Below are 17,568 nucleotides of genomic sequence, written 5' to 3'. Positions count from 1 at the left end.
TAGGGCAAGCCAGACAGAGAACAGCCAGGGAATTCCTAGAGGCATGGCATTCATCCACAAACTCCATCAACAAACACATCGACCTGGACCCAATATACCAACCACTACAGCGGACAGCTGAAACTGACAACCGGAAGCGGCAGGGACAGACCACTATAAACACCGGAGGAAACATCAAAGAAGCGCTTCGCAGGAGGCTCCCAAGCACTGATGATGTCGCCTAGCCAGGGGACGAAACGTTTGCAACAAAAACTTCCAGCTCGGCGAACAGAACCACAACAACGAGCACCTGAGCTACAAATCTTCGCACAAACTTTGAAGAATAAGTAATATTAAGAAGAGAAATCTGAGTTAATGTATCAGATCCTGTGACATCCTCAGAACTGATGGTAGCTAGGAAGGTGTTGGTTTATATGCAGACGATAGGGAAAAGGGAAGGGGTAAAGGCTAGGTGGGAATAGAGCCCGAACAGTTGGGCAGACAAAAGAGTGGATAGCAATGTGGCTCAGCGAGTGAACAGCTGTTAATGCAGACTGATACTGGCTAACAATAAACCTATTCTGTGTAATGGCTGACTATGTGATAACAAGGCCTAGTGTGTGGGGTTGGGGGCTAGGACGTGGGATAGTTCGGGCCCTAAAATTATTGAACTCGATATGGAGTCTGGAGGATTGCAGACCAATCAAGTGGAAAATGAGGTGTTGTTCTTCCAGCATGCGCAGAGGGCATTAGGTTTAGGGTGAGAGGGGAAAGATTTAAAAAGGGACTCAAGGGGTAATTTTTTCATGCAAAGCGAAGTAAATGTATGGAATGAGCTGCCATAGAAAGTAGAGGAGGCTGATACAAATACAATATTTAAAAGGCATGTAGATGGTTATATGAATAGGAAGGATTTAGAGAGACATGGGCCAAGTGCTGGCAAATGGGACTAGAATAGTTTAGGATATCTGGTCAGCATTGACACGTTTGACTGAAGAGTCTGTTTCTGTGCTGTATATATCATAGAGTCTTAGGGTTGTAATGCGATAATGGCCTTTGGAGCATGTTAAAAATGGGTGACTGTGTTAATAACAACCAATATCATAACAGGATGGACACGGACAGGTAAAAAAACACGGAATGATGGAATTGGGCTCTAAAGTTATCTAAATAATCAAGTTCTAGAGGCTGCAGGGTCACCAAGTGGAAAATGAGATGATGTTCTTTGTGTTTGCAGTGCGGCTCACTCGAATACTGCAGCAAGCCTACGACAGAAATGTTGGCTAGGGAGCACAGTGTGTTGAAGTGCCAGGCAACTGAAGGTCTAAGTCATTTTTGCAGGCGGAACACAGGTGTTCTGCAAAGTAGTCACCTAGTCTGTTTCATCTCCCCAGTGGAGAAGGGAATAGGTGACATATCATTGGACACTTATGAGGAATCCTCTGCCCATCCCACAGATGATTTCACCTGCCTCCAATATTCTTCCTCCACCTGCACATCTCCATGCATTTGACCTGTTCATGGAGAACTGTTGGCACGACATTGGTGGCTTTAACTTCTCTGTCCCCCTCACCCATTTGAACTGACCACACTCCCTACTCTCCAATCGAATCCTGACTTTGTCATCAAGCCTGCCAACAAAGGTTTTTTTTTTGTCTGGTGTTCTGACCTCTACATCGCAGAGGCTGAGTGTCAGCTCTAAGACACCTCTACCTCTCTCTCCCTGGACTATGACCCCAGCATCGAACATCAGGCCATTGTGTCCACGATTGAATTCAACCTCATCTCATCTGGCGATTGCCTGTCAATAGACTCCTAGCTCATAGGCTGTACAAGGATGGGAGGCTATTTCGATCTAATCCCAAAATCCACAAACAGAACTGACCTGAGAGACCCATCGTTTCTGTTTATTCCTACCCCATGGGACTTATTTCTTTTTATATCAACTCTATCTTTTTCTCCTCTTGTCCCATACCTCCCCACTTACATAGTGATTCTTCTGATGCTTTATGTTAACTTTGAAACTTATAGCTTGGAGCCAGCAGCCACCTCCTCTTCATCACAGACATCCCCTTACATGTTCATCCCTATCAAGATGGTCTCAGGGCCCACCACTTCTTCCTGAGCTCATCCTCACTTTGAACAACTTCTCCTTTTAAGTCAACTCACCTTCTTCAGGTCAAAGATGTGGCCATGGGTGTCTGCATGGGCACCTACATGGTCCCCAGTTATGCCTGTCTTTTTGTGGGGTAAATGGAACATTCCTTGTTAGAGTCCTACTCTGGTCCCATCCCATATCTCTTTCTAGGGTATACTGATCACATCATCATTGCTGCTTCCCTCTCTCATTCGGAATTGGAAACATTTAGCAATTTTACTTCCAACTTCCACACTGCCCTCACCTTTGCCTAGTCCATCTTTGACTCCTCACTTCCCTGACATTGCTGTTTTCACTTCTGGGGATAAGCCACCAACATACACCATCGTAAAGTGTGCCGCTGGAAAAGCACAGCAGGTCTGGCAGCATCCGAGGAGCAGGAGAGTCAACATTTCAAGTATAAGCCCTTCATCAGGACTGTTCCTAAAACATTGATTCTCCTGCTCCAGGATGCTTTCTGACCTGCTGTGCTTTCCCAACACCACACTTTTCAACTCTGGCTCTCCAGCATCTGTAGTCCTCACTTTCTCCCACCAACAGACACTACAAACCCACAGACTTTCACAGTTACCTTAACTGTACAACTTCATATTCTACTTCGTGTAAGGACTTCATCCCATCCTCCCAGTTTCTCCATCTCATCTGTTCTGGTGATGCTACCTTTTTGTGCATGGGCCTCAGAACTATCCACCTTTTCCTCGAATCATGGATTTCCCACTAATTGGTCAACCTTAACTGTGTTTGACTCATCTCCCACATTTGTACCCTCACCCCTTCCCTCCCACAACAATGAAAGGGTCCCCCGGTGCTTTCTTACCACCCAACCAGCTTCGGTATCTAGAAGACTATAAGAGGTTCTATCATCCCACGTTGTTCTGCAGGGACCATTCCTTCCGGGTCACTCTGGTCCAGTCTTCCTCCATTCCCAGCAATGTTTCACCCCCTCAAGGCACCTTCCCATGCAATCGCAGAACTTGCCCATTTACCTCTCCCTCCTCACCACCCAAGACCCTAGACACTTCTTCCAAGAGAAACAGCAATTTACTTGTCCTTCATTCAATCTGGTCTACTGTATTCACTGTTCACAAAATGGTCTCCTCTACGTTAGGGTGCTGAAATGCAGACTAGGTGATTGCTTGGCCTTTACTGCTTATATTCTGCTTGCAAAAATGATCTGGAGCTCCCACTTGCCTGCCACTTCGACACACTACTGTGTTGCAGGCTATAGGCCTGCTGCAGTGTTCCAGCAAATTTCAGTGCAAACTTGAAGGATATCATCATATTTGTCACTTTGTGACCCTGCAACTTCTAGGACTCGACATTGAGTTCAATAACTTTACAGCCTGGTTACATCTTCCCTTTTTTTTTTAAACCTACCCACATCCAGTCCTGTCACAACATGGGTTGTTTTTAGCAAAGCCACCCATTTTAACATACTCCAAAGACCATTACCACATTATAAGAGTTATATTCAGTACAGCTCATCTATTTGCTCCTACTCTTTGTCCTTATTGTTACTAATTCTGCTTTTCCTCTATCCTGGCCTGCTTTCCATAATATCCTTGTTTACCTCCTGCTTTTATACCTCTTTTTGTCTCTAAGCTTCATCTCCACCTATAATAATCACATCATCCCTTCCAACTTCAGCTTCAGGATAAGTATCACTTTTTCCTAGTTATTAACAGCTCTGATACAGTGTCACTGGACTTGAAATTTTAACTCCACTTTCTTCCCACAGATGCTGCTGGAACTGCTGAGTTTCTCTGACAATTTCTGTTCTGGTTTCAGAATGAATTACGAATGGAATGAAATCAGGTGTGCTTCTGCTTCTCTTTGACATTGGTGAGTGAAGAAAAAGAACATGGACACTACATCCTCACTCTCAAATATAAAAAAAATGGCATTACTGTTCAAGGGTTGAACTGACAGGTCAATCAACGATGTCCCATCATGTCCAGAGTAGATAAGTCCCCACAATAGCTGCACTCGGATGACAACTCTGGTGATATCAAGAAGTGAAGAAGCATCTGCCAATAACAAAAGCTGCAGGCCTCAACACTATCCCTTGTAAGACCTATGCTCCAGAACTAGCTACATCTCTGGCTAAGCTGTCCCATGCAGAAACAATATTGACATCTACCAACCAGGTGGAAAATTACCTCGGTATGTGCTATTCACAAAAGCCAGTACAATTACCATCCCTTTAATATTCTCTCCAGAGCTATCAGAAACCATTTACTCATCAGTAACCTGTTCAGTAATCTTTGTTTAGGCTCCGCCAAGACTACATGGCTCCAAAACGCAACTAGTCCAAACATGAACAAAAAATTGGATTTAAAAAGGTGAGGTGACAGAGACTAGTTGGAACATCAGTATTGTATTTGTTAAAAAGTGCCAAAGGTTGGAATGAGAGTTAAAACGATCAGTATGCAAATGCCAGGCAATGAAAAAATCATTAGAGAATTTAAACATCTTGCCTTGACTTTCAATGACATTACGACTGCTGAATCCACCAAATAATACAGGTTATCACTGACCAGTCACACAAATACTACAGCTACATAGGTAGATCAAAGATTTGGAACTGGTGCAGTGAAGCTTGTGGAAGAGCAAAAACTTAGATTTCTGCACTTAATTATGGTTGCATTGATATTAGATGTTGCTGCGCTAGTTACTCCTTAATAACATCAAACACCAATAGCCACACTGTTATTATTATGACATATTGGCAAAAGCTTCAGTGACCTATAGGTGCTAAGTCATTTTCAAATTATATGGGCAAAGGGTAATTTGAAATACTTTATTCCTACCTAAACCTTTTTAGATGATATGGCCCTCAGTTTTGAAGTAACACATCTATAAACTAAATACTGACTTGCACTTGCAGGGAATCAAGATTGCAAATGTTTTATATCTGAAATTACATGAGCATCTTCACAAAATATGGAGCTAAGAAGGCATTTCTGTTGCAGTAATTCAAAGCTGTCTTTTTATTCATATTTTCTGCTGCATAATTTACATTCTGGTTGGTCACACAAAATGATCAGCTAATTTTTATACTCAAGTACCTCAAAAAGTACAATGGATGGGGTATAAATTCTATGGAAATGGGCATTTCTTGCTTATTGTAGATGAGCCAAATATTTTATTTATTAAAATAAAATGAAACTTCAAAGCTGACAATACACCGATATACGTATTTTGGATGTAAAAAATATGATCTCCTTACTCTGGATAACAGGTTGTGCAGTTCATGAGGATGAAGTTTAACTACTTCGCCCAACTGTTGAGCTGCTGCTTTTCTTGTTACTGGTGTTGTTCCAGTATCCAGTAAAATAAATAGACGATCAAGCCTGTTGAATAGAAGAAAAAGATACTGTTTCAATTCAACATATTGGTACTTTAAAATTATTTTTGCAATGAATTTACTGCAATTTGAAAACAGTCACAAAAAAAGTGAGGTCTAGGGCAAACAATGTGGCAGACTTTATAGTTGTGACTAACCAGCGAGTTCTTGTTTTATTCCTTTGTAGAAAGCCATGAGTCTGCTTCCCACTCATCCATTATAAAACAAGGTCCCAATAAGGTAACAAAAACTGAGAGCCTTTAGGTGTCCATGATTATGCCAGCAATTTAAAAGAACGAGTTCCATGTTTTATCTCAAACTTGAGTCAAAAGACTTCCACTTGACCACACTTGCAAAGTACAGTCTGCACTACAGCAAGGGAAGCTTCTGGTCTGCAGCTGTCTCATATGACGTTACTTTAAAAAATGATTTCATTTAAAGGCTAACCCAGCATATGCAACTAATCCATTCTCCAAAAAAACATATTGGGTATAATGTTACAAATTTGAAGGAAACAGGATTAAATTTGCGACTAGCTTTTGTTTTACAAAAGGTATTCATAATCTGGCAATGTATCTTCAATGCAAATTAAAACAAAAGGAGTCACATAACCTAGGATATTGAGTTAGGTGCATCCCCTACTACCACACTTGAACAGGAAGTTGGTGTTGTTAATGTCACTGTGGGCCCACACAACATTTGAAATAGAAGTTAGGACTGGAACCAGAAACAGTAAGCTGGTCTTTGCAGCCTCTCTTTCATTGCCTTGCCACCTGCCTCCCTTGCCATCTAGCTAACTATATCTCTGGGCTCATCACTTCACTAAGGAAGTGGGCTAAGAGGGAGAACAGTGTGTGAGGCACTGAGGACTTTTTCTGAGCACCCCTTTGTACCAACAATTTTGTAACTAAATTTATTTCATGTAGCAGCCTGAAATAAACTTAAAGTATGAAAAAGTGTTACACAAATCCTGCAGCATCGCTAGTGATGTCACAGGTGCTGCGAGTATATGGACGATGAGCGCTTCCCCACAGTCATGTTTGTGTGTGCCTGGATCAAATGAGGTCAGTGAATTGCAGTAAAATCGACGAAATCACTTGTCCATGAAGCTGCCTAGTCACAAATGATAAATGTCACTATAGGAGTACACTGATGTAGGCAGACTTCAAAAAAATGGTTGCTGCATTTAGCGATTTTGGAGAATATTTGTCGCTCAGGTTGAGGTTCTGGATGTAAGTTTGTTTGCTGGAGGTGAAAGGTTTGTTTGTTTTTGGACGTTCCATCATACTAGGTATCATCATCAGTGAGTCTCCAGTGAAGCACTGGTTTCTATTTATGTATTTAGGTTTCCTTGAGTTGGTGATATCACTTCATGTGGTGATGTCATTTCCTGTTCTATTTTTCAGAGGGTAGTAAATGGAGTCTAAGTTGATGTGTTTGTTGATAGAGTTCTGGTTGAATGCCACGCTTCTAGGAATTCTCATGCATGTCTCTGTTTGGCTTGTCCTCGGATGGATTTGTTGTCCCAGTCGAAGTAGTGTCCTTCCTCATCTGTATGTAAAGATATTAGTGATAGTGGGTCATGCCCTTTAGTGGCTAGTTGATATTCATGTATCCTGGTGGCTAGTTTTCTACCTGTTTGTCCAATGTAGTGTTTGTTACAGTTCTTGCAAAGTATTTTGTAAATTATGTTTGTTTTGCTTGTTGTCTGTATAGGGTCTTTTACGTTCATTAGCTGCTGTGTTAGTGTATTGGTGGGTTTGTGAGCTACCAGGATGCCAAGAGATCTGAGTGGTTTTGCAGTCATTTCAGATGTCTATGATGTAGGGGAGAGTGGCTAGGGTTTCTGAATGTGTTTTACTTGTTTGTTTGGGTTTATTGCTGAGAAAATTGGCAGTCTGTGTTCATTGGGTACCTGTTCTTTTTGAACATGCTGCATAGGTTATTTTTGTCTGCTCTTCGTTGCTCCTCTGTACTGCAGTGTGTATGGTGGCTCGTTGAAATAATGTTCTAATGCAGCTTGATTTGTGGATGTTGGGATGATTGCTTCTGTAATTGAATATTTAGTCCGTATGTGTAGTTTTCCTGCAGATGCTGGTTTGAAGTTCCCGTTTGGCTATTCGCTCTACTGTGACATCTAGGAATGGCAGTTTGCTGTTGTTTTCTTCTGCTTTTGTGAATTTTATGCCAGTAAGGATATTATTGATGGTCTTGAAGGTTCCTCTAATTTTTTTCGCTTACTAATAACAGAGGTGTCATCCACATAGAAGACCCAAACACATATGGACTAAATACTCAACTACAGAAGCAATCATCCCAAAATTCACAAATGAAGCTGCATTAGAACATTATTTCAACAAGCCACCACACAATGCAACACAGAGAAGCAACGAAGAGCAGACTAAAATCACCTATACTGCATTTTCAAAAAGGAACGGATACCGAATGAACACAGTCTGCTGATTTCTCAGCAACAAACCCAAATAAACAGACAAAACACACCCAGAAACCCTAGTCACTCTCCCCTACATCATAGACATCTCAGAAATGACTGCTCGACTACTCAGACCTCTTGGCATCATGGTAGCCCACAAACCCAACAACACACTAAAACAGCAGCTAATGAACTTGAAAGACCCTATACAGACAATGAGCAAAATGAACATCATTTACAAAATACTTTGCAAGAACTGTAACAAAAGCACTACATTGGACAACAGGCAGAAAACTAGCCACCAGGACAAGTGAACATCAACTAGCCACAAAATCACATGACCCATATCACAAAAAGATATGACCCACTATTACTAGTATCCTTATATACAGATGAGGAATGATACCACTTTGATTGGAACAACACATCCATCCTAGGACAAGCCAAACAGAGACACGCATGAGAATTCATAGAAGCATGGCATTCCAACTGGAAATCTATCAACAAACACATCGACTTGGACCCCATTTACTACGCTCTGAGAAAAATAGGAAATGACATCACATGAAGTGATATCAAGGAAATCTAAACACAAACAGAAAGCGGGTCATAACACCTGTGCTTCACCGGAGGCTCACTGATGATGTAGTATGGTAATGAAACATCTGAAAATGAACTTTCCAGCTCAGCAAGCAAACTTGCATCCAGGTTGTTGCATTGTTATGATTTCAGCTCATACAACTTAACGAGAAATCTGAATTTTGCTGTTAGCTGAATGGATGATATATCAGATTTTACATATTAAAATTCTTTTGGAATTGTTCAAAATCTATTACATAGCCAATTTTCCTCAGTTCTAATGAAAATTTACATATCTAAAATGTTAACTTTTTCTCTGCACATTTGCTGCCTGCCTGGAGTATTTCCAGCATTTTCTGTTTATAATATCAGGAATGTTTTACCCAACAGCAAGTTTTCTTATGCATGGATCATTTATTAAAACAGAGGGCTCCAATTCTTGGGACTAAGTTACCAAAGGTAGCCTTCATTCAAGGCATCAAAATATCATTCAGCACATTATTATGGATAACTTAAATGAGCGCCATCTGTAGGAAAGTTTCATGATACATAATATGAGCTCCCTTTGTTATATAGACAAAGCATATATAGTTGCACTTGTACCCGAAGCAGAAAAACAGGTCAAGTAACAACTTTTGTTTTGGTCAGAACAGTTCTTTTTGCCTCAAGTGTCACACTCTAATGCAAATAATTGAGTACAGCTTAGGTAAAAATGTCCTGCTGAAAAATTGTTCATACATGATTATTAGATGTCTTTATAGCTAGTGGATAGTCACAGTTAAGGAAACCTTAGATTCTCAAGGAAGATAATACCAGTTCTTAAACTTATGCTTCATGACTAATTTTTTTTTTGGAAAATAACATTCATGCTGTTAACAATTTCACTAAAGTAATACATGTGGAACCTTGATAAAACCTTACTGGAGTATTATAATCTATTGTCGAAAAGTGTGGTGCTGGAAAAGCACAGCAGGTCAGGCAGCATCTGAGGAGCAGGAGAATCGATGTTTCAGGTATAAGCCCTTCATCACGAATGTGGGGACATTCAGGTGGGGAAAGGGGCTGAAAGATAAATAGATGGATGGGGGTGAGGTAGCTGGGAAGGGGATAGGTAGGGGTTGGGGGGTGATGGTGATAGGGCAGAGGGGAGGGTGGAGCAGAGAGGTGGGAAGGAAATGGACAAGTAGGACAATTCAAGATGACGGTGCCAAATTGGAGAGTTGGATCTGGGATGAGGTGAGGGGAGGGGAGATGAGGAAACTGGTGAAGTTGAGTTTGATGCCATGTGGTTGGAGGCTCCCAAGGCGGAAGATCAGGGGTTTTTCCTCCAGGTATCGGTTGGCTTGGATTAGGCGGTGGAGGCGACCAAGGACTTGTATATCCTTAGCAGAGTGGGAGGGGGAGATGGCCACACAGCAGTGGGGTTGGTTAGTGTGTGTGTCCCAGAGATGTTCCTTGAAACGTTCCGTGAGTTGGTGTCCTGTCTCTTTAATGTAATGTAGAGTAGACCATATCAATAGCAACAGATACAACAGAGGAGGTATTTGGATGTGCAGGAAATTCTCTGCCAGATGTGAAAGGAATCTTTGGGGACTTGGACGGAGGTGAGGGGGGGAGGTGTGGCACAGGTTTTTCACCTCTTGTGGCAGCAAGGGAAGGTGCTGGAAGTGGAGGGTTGGCTAGTGGGGGGTGGGGGAACGAGGACTTAACCAGGGTCCCCAGATGCTGCCTGACCTGCTGCGCTTTTCCAATGCCACACTTTTTAACTCTGATCTCCAGCATCTGCAGTCCTCAATTTATCCTATTATTATCTATTCTAGATCAGATAGTGGTCAGTGAAAGGACAACAAATATTTTCTCAGTACTTGCATTCATTCTCTGCACTGGAACACTAGCCTTGGTTGTGGTTCAAGCCTCAATCCAGGATTTTATCACATTAAACAATTTTTCTGTGGCAGTTTTAAGGGATAGCAGTAACTTCAGAGCTACACAAATTTTAACAACTTTTTTTTAAAGTTAAGCTCCTGATTGCTTTTTCAGATGAATGTAAAAAGATTATGGGACCTTTGAAGCAGGGTAAAATGATTTCTTCAGGGCCTGGCTAACATTTATCCCTTAACACATTACAAAAAAAATTACTTAGCCATTTATCTGGTTTGCTGATTTCAGCATCTTAGACAGCAGACTGATTTCAACAGCTTTCTACAAAGTAATGACTATGGTTTAAAAAGAATCTCTGGGTTTCAAAGAAGCAGGAGACTCCATGCAATACAAGGGACTTCTTGAAATGCAACTGATGCAGGTTTATTATAAATTCCTTCATTTTACCTTACCCCAGTACATCCAGCGTATGGTAAGACTGAGATATTATCTGATTTTATTTGTTGCCTTTAAAAGTTAAAGTGGTGATTGATGCAGTGTAAATTACAATGCAAAAGTTCCAATTAATTTTTGGAACATTTAGAAAATTGCACTGTAAGCAAAAAGGACAATGATTGTAAAAATGCAGGACAAATTAATGTCAATTCTGAAATGGGTGTACTTTGTACTTTCAATTATTTAAATAGTCATGGAGTCATAAAGATGTACAGCATGGAAACAGATCCTTCGGTCCAACCTGTCCATGCCAACCAGATATCCCAACCCAATCTAGTCCAACCTGCCAGTACCCGGCCCATATCCCTCCAAACCCTTCCTAATCATTTTCCCATCCAAATGCCTCTTAAATGTTGCAATTGTACCAGCCTCCACCACTTCCTCTGGTAGTTCATTAAATACACGTACCACCCTCTGTGAAACAGTTGCCCCTTAGGTCTCTTTTATATCTTTTCCCTCTCACCCTAAACCTATGCCCTCTAGCAACACTCCCTTGGACCTTACCATTAAGTGTATAAGTCATGCTAAGATTTGCTTTCCCAAAATGCTGCACCTCGCATTTATCTGAATTAAACTCCATCTGCCACTTCTCAGCCCATTGGCCCACCTGGTCAAGATCCTGTTGTAATCTGAGGTAACCCTCTTCGCTGTCCACTACACCTCCAACCTTACTAACTGTACCTCTTATGCCCACATCCAAATCATTTATGTAAATGACAACAAGTAGAGGACCCAGCACCGATCCTTGCTAAAGAAAATCAAAACATCTCCTTACTAGACAGTTAACATATCTGCCATGAGATGAAAATTTATATTTATTAACTTTATCTCCTCTTCCTCTACCACCATCTAAATTATATTAAGACGTTCTCATGAAATTGTAACTTCCACTTTTTCAGCACCAGCTTTTTGTTTGAAGATGTGACAGCTTAAGCTGAAATTCCTGAAATACCACATTACATGAAAAACTATAAATAAAAACTGAAAAAATATTGGCTGAAAGAAAGAAGACAAGATGTTTTGTCAGAGGAGTAATGTTGTAATGGTGATAAGGAGGTGGGAAAGGGCAAGGTGTTGTTTGGCTGGATCACCAAATAGGCAAAAGTGAGACCTGCAGATGCTGGAGATTAGATGTTGGAAAAGCACAGCAGGTCAGACAGCATCTGAGGAGCAGGAAAATCCTTGTTTTTGTTTAGATTAGATTAGATTACTTACAGTGTAGAAACAGGCCCTTCGGCCCAACAAGTCCACACCACCCCTCCGAAGAGCAACCCACCCAGACCCTTTCTACTACATTTACCCATTCACCTAACACTACGGGCAATTTAGCACGGCCAATTCACCTAACTGCACATCTTTGGACTGTGGGAGAAAGCCGGAGCACCTGGAAGAAACCTGCACAGACACGGGGAGAATGTTTGGACAAAAGCCTTTCATCAGGAAAAGAACTTTTGCCCGAAACGTCGAGTTTCCTGCTCCTTGGGTGCTGCCTGACCTGCTGTGCTTCTCCAGCACCACAATCTGGATCACAAAATATCTGTGCTGGAATGATGATGGTTTGTAACTTGCATCAATGAGTAATTTTTAAAAAATTCATGTTGCACAGAAATGGAAAGAAAAAAAGGTCCAAAACTGTATTAAAATATTGAAAATGTGTAGGTAAGCAGATGAATGACATTCTGTACACTGTCAAATCCGAGATGCTCAATAAAGAAGAAATTTTTGAGATTCCTAGAAAAAAAATTTCCCAAATTTACAGGATATTGTCTTTCAAAATTTAAACTGTCGAGATTTAAGCTTGCCATGTGTCACAATGCACTAGTCCTCACTGTCTAAATAGCCACAAATGCCTCCTTGTCACAAAGTTTGTGATCATACAACCAGCTCTTCCCGTCATTCAGCCCACTGGGCCAAAATGTTGGCCAATATCCCAAACTGCCCTAAAACTTGAATCCTTTGCTAGCTTTTTTCCTATCCTTACTTGTGCCCTTTGAGAACACCTCATCCCAAGAGACCCACCTTCTGTTACCTTGAGACTATTGCACCAATCTACTGACCACTGAACATCTCTTCCTGCTTCTAGATTAGCTGACATTGTTAACAATTCTCTCTCCCACTTTCAAATTTGACATTATCACTCCTCTCCTCAACTCCACCACCCTTACATACTGTTAACTCCTTCTGCTTTACTCTCAAAGAAAGTCTTAAACATGCTGTTGTCTCAAAAATCAATGTTGATCCTTCCAAAGATTCCATGTTTAAATCCAACCATTCCAGGTTCCTGCTGGAACAGTGCCAAAACTGCTTTCAACATCAAAAATAACATCTTATGCAACAGAAACAAAAAAGGTACCTCTCCAGCCTTCTCTTTGACACCATTTGACCACACCAACTTTCTCCCATCCCTTCCCGCTACATCCAGCAATATGTGATTGCACTCAGCCAGAAAATCATCTGCAATGACATCTCTTATTACTCCCACATCATCACATCAGCAGTCTCTAAAGATTTATCCTCAATTGTCATTTATATGCTAAATAAAAAACCAAAAAGAATGGCAGATGCTGGAAACCAGAAACAAAAATAGAAAGTGCTGGAAAAACTCAGCAGTTATGGCAGCATTTGTGGAGAGAAATCAGAGTTAATGTTTTGGGTCCAGCGACCGTTCTTCACAAATGATGGTAGTTAGGAAAGAAGATAGGATAGGGAGAAGGGTTAAGTAGTAAACAATGGTTGGATATACAGCCCAAAGAGGGAAGAGAGAAGAACAGTTGGACAGACAAAGGAGTGAATAACAGTCAAGTATAGTGATGGAAAAGCACAGCCGGTCAGGCAGCATTCGAGGAGCAGGGGAATCGATGTTTCAGGCATATACTCTTCATCAGGAATGAGGCTTGTGGGCCAGTGGGACTGAGAGATAAATGGGAGGATGCTGGGGCTGGGGGTGGGGTGGGGGTGTAGCTAGCTGCAAGTGCAATACGTAGACGAAGGGGAAGGTGAAGGTGATACATTGAAGAGGTGGGTGAAGCGGATGGGTGGGAAGGAAGATGAATAGGTAGAACAGTTCAAGAGGGTGGTGCCGAGTTGGAAGGTCGGATCTGGGAAAAGGTGGGGGTGGGGGGGGGGGGGAGCTGAGGAAACTGGTGAAATCCTGCGTGGTTGGAGGAGTTCTTCCTCCAGGCGGTGGATGGTAAGGATTTGGCGATGGAAGCAGCCCAGAACGTGCATGTCCTTGGGGGAGTGGGAGGGGTAGTTAAAAAGTGTTCGGCCACAGGGCAGTGGGGTTGTTTCGTGCATGTGTCCCAGAAATGTTCTCTGAAGCGTTCTGTTTTCCCAATGTAGAGGAGACCACATCGGGAGCAACAGATACAGTAAATGACATGTGTGGAAGTGCAGGTAAAGCTCTGACAGATGTGGAAGGCTCCTTTGGGGGTGGAGGGGGGAGGTGTGTGCGCAGGTTTTGCAATTTTTGTGGTGATAGGGGAAGGTGCTGGGAGGGGAGGTTGCACCACCCTCCACTCCGACCTATCACCTTCACCTCCACCTTGATCTACCTATCGCACTCTCAGCTACCTTCCCTCCCAGGCCCACCCTCCTCCCATTTATCTCTCAGCCCTCTTGGCCCACAAGCCTCATTCCTGATGAAGGGCTTATGCCTGAAACATTGATTCTGCTGCTCCTCAAATGTTGTCTGACCAGCCATGCTTTTCCAGCACTAGACTCTTCTATATGCACACTGACAGTTCAACCAACCTTCATAGTTGGTTCTGCTATCATGTGCATTTCTTCAACAGGAATTGGCTATAATGCGATTGAAGAATTTAGACAATTTTACATAGAATGCAAATTTTCCAAACCTGTATTGGCTATAGCATGATTCTGGTCCCATTGGTTTAAATAGTGCTGCTAATACACAATTTTTTTATTACATGAGATTACATGGGAATGGAACTGTTGCATTATAATCAGCACAGACTGTATCTCACATACCACCTCTCAACCCCTAGCTAATCTCTAAATTGTTAGATTGCATATCTGATATTTGATCTTTAATCCCCTCCATTAATTGTATACTGCTGGCACAGATGGAATCCTGTGTTAAACCAAGGCTGAAACTTGCTATTACAATTCATGGTAATGAGCTACTGACCACATTTCTGGTACCGTTGTATGCGCAATTCTGGTCACCATATTATATATAAAAAAGTACACAGTGGCTTATATCAAAAAAGGACAGGGAGCAGAGAAGGTTTACAAGAAGGATGTCAGAAATGCATGGATATACAAGTCTGAGTGGTGACATAACAGACATCTTTCAAATTGTGTCAGGTTTTGACAGAGAGGATACAGGCAGAATTGAACATAACTAGGCAGCATCAATATGTGATAGTTACCAAGAAATTCAACTAGGAATTCTGAAGAAACATATCTAAAAGATAGTAAGAATATGGAACCTTTACTAAAGGGAGTGGTTGAGGAGAATAGTATTGATTTATTTAAAAGGAGAAGCTAGACAAACATTTGAAGGAGAATAGAACAGACTGTAATGGTGGTAGATTTGAAAGAAAGATAGAAGGAAGCTCAAATTGAGCACAAACACCACCAGCATGGAATGGTTGGGCTATGTGGCCTATTTCTGTGCCATGTTGACAGCTAAGGCTGCCTACTTACATCCTTGTAATATTGACTGACTCCATAACCACTGAAACCCTTTGTTACTTTAAGGCTGGATTATTCCAAAATAACACTGGTCAACCTTCAACTTTTAACCCTTGGTAAAACATAAGGCACAAAAAAGCTCTACTCTGTGTCTCAACTCACACCAAACCCTGTTCACCTATCACCCACACGATGACTGGCATACACAAATTCCTGTTTAAAAATGACCCAGTTTAAAAGTCCATTCTTGTTTTTACATCCTTCCATGTCACTGACTCACTCTATAATCTCCTCCGTAAGTCTTCAACATATCTACATGCCTCCATTCCTGGAGTCTTAAGAATCCCCATTTTTAATCACTCCACCATTGGAGCCCAAAATCCTGCAATTATCGTCCTACTTCTCTCCATCAAGATATTCCATAAAGACTACCTGTTCAACCAAGCTTTTGCCCTACAACTTCCAAAATATCTCCTTTTATCAATTTTTGTTTGATAAAGTATTGAAAAAAAAAGCTTCACATGAGCGGTGTTAGGCCACTACCTAAGTGAAAGTTGTTCAACCTCATACTTCATGATTATTGTTGAAATGTGTACGATGAAGTTGATAGAGACAAGAATTTTCACTGTGACTCTATTCGTTGATCAATTGAGTCAATCAACAATGCCAGAAACAATAGGTCAGGGGAAGTGCTCTAGTCAGCTCACACTTGACGTACTGATGAAGGTTCGATCTGAAACCCTAGTCTGACTATTCTCGCCACAGATGCCTCCCAATTTTTTTTTAAAAAAGCTTCATATCCTTAAGTACAGTGTCCCCAAAGGTTTATCCCTAGTTTTGGAGAAATCTGGTAGGGCAAATCGTGGGCTAATCAGCTTTGAATCCGTGAGGCATTCTCGGAGATCGAACCAAGTTCGGCCAAACGTGTAATTTATTTTTTTAAATGTAAACTAGCTAGTGAAGCCGTCCAAGATCCTTCATTAGGAGCGATACCAAAGCATATGTGTACAAACAGATGTTGGTCCGCTTTGTAATCGGTACATGTACACAACAAGATTGTAATTATATATTGGCTTAAAAACTGGAGATTTTCCAACTCATTCACGATTCGGTACGTATCAAGACAGATGAAAATTAACCTAGTATGTTCAAGCATTGTTTTGCCATTTTAAGATTTACTGCATATTCCCCGTGGATGAAGGATATTTAAAACCCATCTAAGGCAGTTCCTAGAGCACAAGTAGTAAACATCTTCCACTCGCCTAGCTATCACTCGTCATTGATCTAGCATAGGCCTCAACGATGCGTGATTTAATAACCATAGTTGGAACAGACGCCCCAAAAAAGTTTCACAATCATTCAAAAGAGCCGAGGTCAACTGTAACACTCAATCGGGTTCATTATTTACCATCGAAAAGCAGATCCCACATCATTGAAACTTATCCCCCTGTCACTCGGTTAGAAATAAATGGGCCTTTTTGACGACACTTCTTGCGTTTTATTTCAATATGAAAGACTGAAACACGTCACCAACCTCGATACTGCCATGAAGAATCTCTGGCACCAAATTTGTCTCACTCGCTATGCTGAACAATATTTACGGTTTTATTCCACTATTATCTCGGCCAATGGTGGCCCGTGATCGCCAAGTCGCAGCAGCAAACGCCGAGGCCGCGGTCGCGGTGTTGTCAACCGTGAGAGGGGATTTAATTCATCGCCTCGTCGCCAGAAACCAAAAACCCTTTAATTACACTCATCGATGAGTACCCGATGGTCATTGGCAGATCGTTTTACAACACGGAACAGCCAGTTAGCCCGTGGGACGCCACCGAAAAACAGATCGCGTGTAAAACTGAGGAAAATCAAGTTTTTTGCGAACAGGAAAGCGATTCTCGGCGCGTGGATTTATATGAGGAGCCATCTTGCATTTATTGTCACCGAGATGCATCCTCCCGCCTGATTGGTTCCTCCGGCTTCCCGCAGCCAATCGCAATCGCGCTCTTTGCGCTCCGGCCTTTTGGTGCGGGTGGAGGAGCG

The 17,568-nt window shown here is 41.7% G+C and overlaps 1 protein-coding gene across 2 annotated transcripts in view; it reads right to left on the bottom strand.

Moving 5' to 3' along the window:
• btaf1 (B-TFIID TATA-box binding protein associated factor 1) overlaps window positions 1-17,568 on the bottom strand; it is a 127,297-nt gene extending 109,729 nt beyond the window's left edge. Inside the window, exons 1-2 of one of the 2 annotated variants that reach the window (XM_043712509.2) lie at window positions 17,066-17,568; window positions 5,367-5,490 (exon numbers count right to left, since the gene is read on the bottom strand). In XM_043712509.2, coding sequence (XP_043568444.1) covers window positions 5,367-5,490; window positions 17,066-17,079 — 138 coding nt within the window. In that variant the 5' untranslated portion in view covers window positions 17,080-17,568. The remainder of the gene's footprint in view (window positions 1-5,366; window positions 5,491-17,065) is intronic. The other variant, XM_043712510.2, reaches the window with a different exon arrangement.

Source organism: Chiloscyllium plagiosum, unplaced genomic scaffold (assembly GCF_037043375.1).
Source record: "Chiloscyllium plagiosum isolate Xiang-an unplaced genomic scaffold, Cpla_swu_hap1 HiC_scaffold_22, whole genome shotgun sequence".
Classification (NCBI taxonomy): domain Eukaryota; kingdom Metazoa; phylum Chordata; class Chondrichthyes; order Orectolobiformes; family Hemiscylliidae; genus Chiloscyllium; species Chiloscyllium plagiosum.
The sequence above is the reverse complement of the archived record's forward strand: the minus strand, read 5'-3'. Positions and strand labels throughout refer to the sequence as shown.